The following is an 8,861-nucleotide window of genomic DNA, read 5'->3' as shown; positions in this document are numbered from 1 at the left end:
AATTTTCATATGTATGTGCTCGTATGTTGGGCAGAAAAAAGGTTCAAGTTTTAAATGGTTTGTGTGTTTTGAGAATGGTGGAAGAGATTGGGAGGAAGATGGCGGCATTCGACACGTGACTTTAACTTATACTAAGGACACTAATATTATTACTAATAATAAGGGCCATTATTGTAACCTTAGGGATTTTTAGCTTAAGTGTGGAGTCATTCTTAGCAAGTGTTTCTAGGTTCTGAAGAAGGTGAAAGGATTAGGGAAATTTGTAGAGATGGGTGGTGACCTTATGCACATTGAGCCATCCACAATTGAGGAGACTGCAAAGAAGTCATTGGTGTGGTATATGCTAAAGGAAGGTGGGTTTATGCCTTTTATGGAGGCTCTTAATGGGTATAATGAAAATTATTCCATGTAATTTGTTAATTTTTGGGAAGACAAAAGAGTCACAATTAATGGCATATCATTCCATATCTCTGAGGAAGTCATTGCTCTAGTGATGGGTTTGGCCATAAAGGGAAGGAAGTGGTAGAAGGTGACAAGGGTAGTCGATGAAGGGAACCTGCAATGCTTCTTCCTGAATGGAGAGGAACCTATTTGATATAGAGGTGGTTTTATGCGGGAGAAGCTCCTTGAGCCATGGAATGAGGTCTCTCTGATGTTGATGAAGTACCTAATGCTGGAAGGAAGGTATAGTGACTGTTATTACTACCACTCCCCCCCCTAAATCATTTTTGCCACTAGGATTTAATTTCCATTCCTTTTTTTTTGTTGCATGATTTAGAATACATGGTAACTAATGTAAAGGAAAAAATGAGAAAAGGGGTTAATTTTACCATTTTATATCAAGGGTTAATTTTTCGTTTGTATCACTTCCACCTTGCCCTAGTCCCCCCTAGGATAGTGGAGGTTGATATTCTAGCTCATCCCAACCCTTGTCCCCGATTGGTTCCCCTTAGGTTAACGACTCCCAGAGCCCCAACCCCACAACCTTCACCTAGTGGGTCCCTTGTGGATTTAAAACCCACTCCTCTTTGGAAAAAAAGGGAGACAAGATAAAGGGAAAGATAAAGAACCAGTAGAGTGAAAGGAGGAGGGCAACATCTAATGCTAAAAGGAAGTTGAAAGAAGGGGCCTCGCAAGAGGAGGAGATAGATTTAGAAGACACTGGCTGCCCCAAATGGAGAATGAAGGAGGAGGAAGAGGAGATCTCAGATTCTTCTCCATTTGGCTCAAATGAGGGGTTAAAGAAGAGAAAGGAGGTTTCACATGTGTTGGCAACCATCGAGTTGGGATTTGTGGACTTAACGAGGGATTAGCTCCCTGATATGGTGGATAGAACTCCTTCCCCCATAACAATTTCCTCCCCTGTTAAGGCTTTTTCCAAGGATAATGCTAACCCCCCAATTGTGCAGGAATTCACTATGATGCAGGTAGATGGTTTTCTTGGTGACATGCAAGAGGTCAATGTGGAGGTCACAAAGAAGGCTAGTAGTGAGGTCTGGTTACTGACAAAGTTCGCTATAAAAGTGACACATGTTGTTGCCACTACATTGTACCTGCTCAAGGACTCAAAGGGAGACTTGCCTAAGGAGGATACTAAAATGCTATTTGACTTCCTTGTGGAAGATTGGGTGAACATCCTCTTGGGGAAGAAAGAGGCAAAGAAGCCTTAATGGTTTTTGCTTGTTTTACTTTTATGATGTTAATCTGTTGGTCTTTGAACTTGAAGGGGTTCAAGGCGATCATGCCTTTGTTTATATATTGTTGTAGCTTTTAAAGTTTTTACACAGGCAGTATGTATGTTAAAGGCTTGGTAATACTCTTTTAATTATGATTCAGAACCTTGTTTTTGTTTTATTAAGTGGAAGGGGGTAGTTTTGTTTGATGGTTATCTACTAGTAGTAGTCTAGTTTGATTGTTAAAGGGCCAGCACCTTAGTTTTGGCTACTTTTAATTCAAAAACATAATGTCTTAATTAGGACACTATTAAAACTTGGGATAGGGATTTGCACACATCAATCTAGGTAATCAATACAAAATGACAACTTGGCATAAATAAGAATCCTTAAAACCCTGTTGGTCTCTATTAAATATGTTATTATCTAATTGTCACAAGGAGGAATATTTAAGTGCATATGCAATTTCCTATTACTCCTTGCAAGAACTATAACAATGTACCAATTAACGCCTCATCTCACCCATCTAGTTAACTTCATTCTCTCATTACCATACATATTTTAAGAATTTTCCTAAATACTAGAGTGGAGGGGTCTCACATACTTATTTTAACAATTTTCTTAAGTACTCGAATGGAGGGGTCTCACATCTACCAACTCATGGCATTAGCAATTGAATGTAATATATGTTAATTTTATTTTATAGTTTTATTTTATTTTATAAATAAACAAAACTTTATAAAAAATATAAAAATTCAAACTATTTATATGAAAACAAGTTTTAAATTTAAAAGAATCATATTTTGAAATTTAGTGGAAAAGTGCTCATGGAAGTGGGAAAATTGAAATTACTTGCAACTACTAATAATTGTATTCCTTGCACAAATATTTTTCTAACTTGAGGTATATTAATTAACAAATATTTAAATATAAAGTAAGCATTTTAGAAGGAAAAAAAAGTATAGACAAAAAATAAAAATTCATTAGTATATACAATTTTTAAGGTCTTCACAATTTCATTATTATAGTTGACAACTAGATTATTTTAAGACATGACCTCATTTATATGTCATAGATAAATATATATACATAATTGCTCAATTTAATGTTTTTTGGTAGAATTTATTGATAAAATAATGACTAATATTATCTAAGACACAGATTTCAAAATAAAAGATTTTTAAAACTTTAATTAGAGAGATTAGGTGACAGAATACAACCTAATTGACCACTTGTATACTAATTAAACTATATTAAAATCAAGCTTTGATAGAAATCGATTCATATCTGACTAAATTTTAATAATAGTTTAAAAATTATTTGTCTATTAAATGTCTCTCTTCGTAAAGGGTATGTACTTTGAATCCTGACACCCTTACACTGTTGAAAATCCCCTTAAAATAATCTATATTCTACACCGTTTATGAGTTTGGAAATCATCGAGCTAGAAAAAATTATTAGCCCATGTCAAAACTCAGATCGAAAAAATGTTCTGCCAGATGTTGAATTTTATATTGGTAGATATTCTTATCCACAACATGCACATCAATGTTGTGGCAGCAAGATAATGATAGAACTAGTTTTAAATGAAAGAAGGGACAGTGTGTTGTGGATAATCATAAGAATGCACAGTATTCAATTATTTAGCAATAAAAATGCTCCTTACTGATTTTGAAAAAAAATTATGGGACTGAATAATTGACTTTGGTTTTACCATAGTTGTCGTTTCCTAATACATTGAGGAGAACAAAGCATCCTATGTTATTGATATGTCTGTTGAAAGGAATCCTTTTACACACTTTTTTTAGTAAAACATGAAACAAATTGCAGACCTTGTCAGACATTAGGTGAAATTTATCTTGGCATTTTCATTACCCATCTCAAGTCAAATGTTGGACGATCTGTTGGAGAGTCCAACCTTGTTTTATCTCATCTTCAATCAAAGCATGGAATAGCAGTTGAGCTTCAATGATTTATGAGGAGAGGCGGTTGGTTTTGTACTGAATAAGTGTACAACTATTCCTTCAAGGCAGATTGTACATAGTTTTGAATGAGCTCTATAGTTGGTGTGTGAAAGGATTGAAATGGGCTTCTCTCCATGTTGCTCTGGTTGGAGTGGAAGTGAAGATAGTGGACTCATCAGCTACTTTGAAACAAGCTTCTCTGAAGAAGAGGAAGACCTCATTATCAGACTTCACTCTCTTCTTGGGAATAGGTACGATACTCTCTACATTATTGTCACAGGTCTCAAACTTTTTGTTTATGGTTTGACAGACTACATATATAGTATCGAAATGATTGTTTGATGACAATCAGTAGTTCATCTTTGAAATAAGTGGAGCTTGTTTTTCCAAATTCTTGTCATCAGAAATATGTATCATCCTTATGGTGGTTGGTTGGTATGAGTTTCATGAGAAAGAGGAGGGTCATTTTTGCAAACTCTTGCTGTGGATAATTGTGTATCAGTAGCAATGGTATTTTGCATGAGTTTTCAACTCATGTCTCTATAGTATTCAGAAGATTGTTTTTATGATCAAGTGGGTATGTTTTTGTATTGAAGTTTTGGATTTCACTCACTATCAGCAGTCTCTATAGTATTCAGAAGATTGTTTTTATAATCAAGTGAGTGTGTTTTTGTATTCAGAAGATTCTTTGCCATGGCAAGTGTATATCAGTAGCAGCAAAGGTAGTTGGCATGGCTTTTGATTGTCTCAATAGTATTCAAATGATTATTCTTAGAATAATTGCTTGTACTTGCCTCTTTAAGATGACAGATATCACATTGAGTTATCTGTCATCATTAAGAGAGGAGCCATTTTTCCAAATTCTAGTTGCCATGACAAGTGTATATCAGTAGCACTGACAACTGTAAATCATGGTAGATGAGATGAGCTTTTGACAGCCCATGTATTAAATAGTTTGTGTAATCAACTATATATGTTTTTGTATTTTGGATCACTTTAGGTGAAGTGTCATCAGAACTAGGAGACCTAATTATTGAAATGCTTGTCATAACGACTGTAGATCAGTAGAAATCATATTTGGTGGCAGTTTTTGATAGTTTCTATTGTATTTGAAATAAGTTTTTAAATCAGTATAAATTTGTATTAATATTTGCAATCACCCTTTATGATCTATCATCAGAAAAAAATATTGTCAAATCTTCAAATCTTCAATGGTAACTATAGAGCCCAAATTGCTCAATTACATTTGTTGGTTGAATGATTTTGAAGTTATAAAAAAAGCCATCTAGAAAAATAATGATTATTCGTAACAGTTTTAAGGAGTTTTTTTTCTAAATGTTTGTAGTTGTATGTGCAGATGGTCATTGATTGCAGGAAGATTTCCTGATAGAACAGATGGGCAAATAAAGAGTTATTGGTACACTACACTGAAGAAAAAGCTTGGTGTAAAAAGACTAATTCGCCCCAAAACACACAAGTTTGTGTCGCTCCCCATGAAACACTTCAATGGAAAAAACAATGGAAGAAGTTCTTTGAAGTCTTTCAATGGAACTGTAGCTTTAAGTGATGAGGGTGAGACAGAAGTTCAGTCTGCTGTTCAACAAAATGCAAGATATAAAATAAGCAAATCTGCAAAGCCATGTTCAACTAGGGACAAAAAATCAACAAGGAAGGAGATGAGGGTGAGGTGTGACCGAATTCCTACGTGTAAGATTGAAATTGAAGATTCTTGGTCAGGGACTGGGGTAGATAAAAGATGATGTGGGTAGTTGTGTTGATAAGGATGCACATTTCCTATCAGAATTGAATCAAATTATCATCACCATTAATGTGGGCTCATCAAATACTTCTTAATAAAGAGTAATTCATTATTAAAATTCAAAATGAGTTGGGTTTGTTGAGAGAGATAATAATTTAAATAATTTTATATAAACTATATAGATTATTTAATTATATTTTGAGTATTAAATTAAATGAGAATAGTATAGTGTTCTATGATTAGAGATTGAATTTTTCTATAGAGATTCTAGAATCTAATCTATCACAATCTTAGAAAATTGTACTCCCAACTTAAATATTTTGCTGTAAGATGAGAAAGATCTATGCATTGTGAAGGTCAAGCTTGTAATTCAAGGTTAAGTTTTTGTCTTATAAAAATGTCCACCACTCACATAAATGATTTGCTAATCTATGCATCTCTACTTTATGGCTCACTTAAATAATTATTTTATAAAAATATATAAAAATCATAAATTATTAAATAAATGACAATAAAGTATATTATAAGCTAATGAGTTCTAAATTAAAATATATAATTCTATGATTAGAGACCAAATATCTTTATAGAGATTTTAGAATCCAATCTATCGCAATCTTTGAAATTTGTACTCTCAAGTTGTATTTTTCTTTGAGATGAGAAAGTTCTATTCACATTTTAAAGGTCAAGCGTGTATTCAAGGTCAATTCTAATGGTTTATGGTCAGGTAAGTACTGTGCACTCACCATGTATCATGGAGTTAACTCAGCAAGAACTTCCCTAGGTTGACTTATAAATTATTTTTTAGAATTTACTTGTTAACTACACTAGTGCATAAAAGTACAAATTTGTGTCACCTTTTAGGTTGACTTATAATAACGGCTGAATTTGAGTATTTCTATCTAAAAACCAATTTTGTTCAAACATGATCTAGATAAATTCATTGTAGCTAAGTTATTTATGTTTTCACACTTTTCCAATTGGAAATGTCTATTAAATGCATGTTTTATACTAGTTTGTGTCCAATTACTAAAAAAATAAAACTATTTCATAAAATTGGCATTTCAATAACTCTTACTCATTTTAATGATATTTTTAAAATAACATATAAACACCATTTTATAGAGCTTAAAGTCAAGAATATTCTCATATAGAGTTTATAATGTTTTAATTGGATATAGTATAGTGTAATTAAAAAATATTACAAATACTTATTTTAACACTCCAAAAGATGTTGATTTTGAGAAAGAAAAAAACAGTAAATATATCAAAAAAATGAAATCATTGACGTTCTAGAGGAGACAATTCTGTTCCAGAATATATAAATTTTCTTTTAGTTAGAATAGATTTGTTTTGAAAAATGTGGTGGGAGATGAAAACTATCAATTTCAAGTGAGTTGAAATTTAAATTGTTAGAGAAAGTATAGGTCACAAGCCAATTTTTATTTTTTTATTGATCTAGCTATATACGTCATCTATAAAATAATTTAAGATCAAAGAGAAAAAGGTTTATTTCTATATATTTTTGTGGTGGAAACTAGACCCCTAATTTTCAATGTTTTTTAGCAACTAAAAAATCAACCTTAAAATTTAAGAAAATATATTAATTCTTATTATAAATAATAATTAAAAATAATAATATGGAACTTCATCCATTTGTGCAGATTTCATTAGTTTACTTCATTTTTGAATTTTAAATAGTAACACCAGTTTTATGTCATTGAAGTTGAACAATTATACTTTTGCTAGCTTTTTCCTTTATAAAAGGGTGATACAAGTTTGTGCTTTTACCTGCCTAAAGGGCTATAAAAGGTTTTGCTATAATGTAAAATGTATCACAGTTTTATTTGATCTTTGTTAGATAATGAGTTTGGACTCTCTATTTGGTGGGTGTAACTCAAGATTGGGTGAACCACATTAAATATTTGTGTCTTCTAGTATACTTATGTTTTCTTTATTCTTTTGCATTATTGATTATATCCGAATGTAACTATTAGATTTATATCATCCAAAACTAGCAAGTGGTATTAGAGTGAGGTTGTTTTTAGTTATCCTCTTTGAAGGTCCCATGATTGAGTGGGAGTCTCATAGTTGAGTGAGATGAGGGTAAGCAGGAGGTTGAGATGTTTAATGTGTAGAAATTTTAGTTATGGAAAATAAAAATGGAGTATGTTTATTAGAAGGATTTATGGTGGTGTTTGAGACTTGAAAATCCAATAAAGATGAAAATATCCCATATGAAGACTAAGATTTTTGGATAGAAAGACACTTAAATATAGTTGGTTATGTTTGGCACAATTGATGTTATTTAATATTACAAAAGAGAAGACAAGTGAAGAGTTATGGAAACCCCGATGAAGTTGTTTATGAAAAGCCTTCTACTTCAAATAAGGTACTTATCATAAAGAATTTATTTAATACAAAGATGGTAGAAGGTGGACCAATTGCTTATTTTGGCATTAACATGAGAATTGGAGAAGATTGATTGGTTATGAGGTGTCATCAGAAGTATTGGAGTATTTAGGTGTCATTGATGGAAACGTAGTCACATCACCAATATGGATTGATCAGTAAGACAAGGCATGTGATGAGTAAGAAAGAAAATGACTAAGTGTTATACCTAGTATGTAGGAGGAGCAACAACAAATCATATATTTTGGTGGTGATCATAATGCAATGTGAATCTAATAGAGTAGTCATAGGATAAGATTTTGTGAGAGGTGTAAACACTATGTGTTTGATTGCAATGCAAAATGATAACATGTGGGAAAGGTTTTCAATAAAAAAAGGTGTTATAGAATTTATAAAATATATTCTTGAGCTATCAATAACAATTTATTGATAGGTGACCAGTATGATCAATGTGGTGAGAGTAGAAGGTGTGATGATGTGTCCCAATTATTTTAGGCTATGATGAGCTAGTAGTTGTGTGATCGAAGAAAGCATGAAGAGAAGATTCAAAAATAAGTTGTAGAAGGTCAATCATGTTTTGATATTTTAGGGAATATTACACAAAACCTTAATGTTGATGAGGGAGGTGATTTAGAACATGTTAGGCACATCAGGATATGTGGATTGCATGTGGTGTTTGTGTGGAAAGTTTGAAATTTGAATGAATGGAAAAGAATAAGAAGCATCAGGACTAACTATTTGTATGATGTTATTTTAAGAGGAACTACGTTGAATGAGAAGATTGTAGTAGAATAATTTCCTTATAACAGAGGTTGTGATCAAGGTGTGAAGAAAATATTGATCAGTGGATAGTATTCGAGTTGATAGAGAAGATTACACCTGACAAGAAAGAAGTGCTACTTATAGGTCATCCAACTTGTTATTTTCTAATAGTTACAATGAAGGAAATATCTTAATTGTCTCAACTCTAACAAGTTTCTTTATGAAAATCATTTAATAGGGTGGACTCTCAGAAGGATTTCTCAAATCTACTAGTGATATAGATCCTAGAAGATA

General features: G+C 32.3%; 1 protein-coding gene across 1 annotated transcript; it reads left to right on the top strand.

Annotated features, from left to right (window-relative positions):
* Positions 1 to 3,492: 3,492 nt before the first annotated feature.
* Positions 3,493 to 5,521, top strand: LOC149556724 (transcription factor MYB8-like). Its single transcript, XM_089785912.1, has 2 exons — positions 3,493 to 3,888; positions 4,995 to 5,521. Exons 1-2 carry the CDS (start codon positions 3,758 to 3,760, stop codon positions 5,395 to 5,397), a joined length of 534 nt encoding a protein of 177 aa, XP_089642038.1. The 5' UTR covers positions 3,493 to 3,757; the 3' UTR covers positions 5,398 to 5,521.
* Positions 5,522 to 8,861: the final 3,340 nt, after the last annotated feature.

Source organism: Cupressus sempervirens, chromosome 5 (assembly GCF_028749045.1).
Source record: "Cupressus sempervirens isolate cs-2001-9-10 chromosome 5, ASM2874904v1, whole genome shotgun sequence".
NCBI lineage: Eukaryota > Viridiplantae > Streptophyta > Pinopsida > Cupressales > Cupressaceae > Cupressus > Cupressus sempervirens.
The sequence above is the reverse complement of the archived record's forward strand: the minus strand, read 5'-3'. Positions and strand labels throughout refer to the sequence as shown.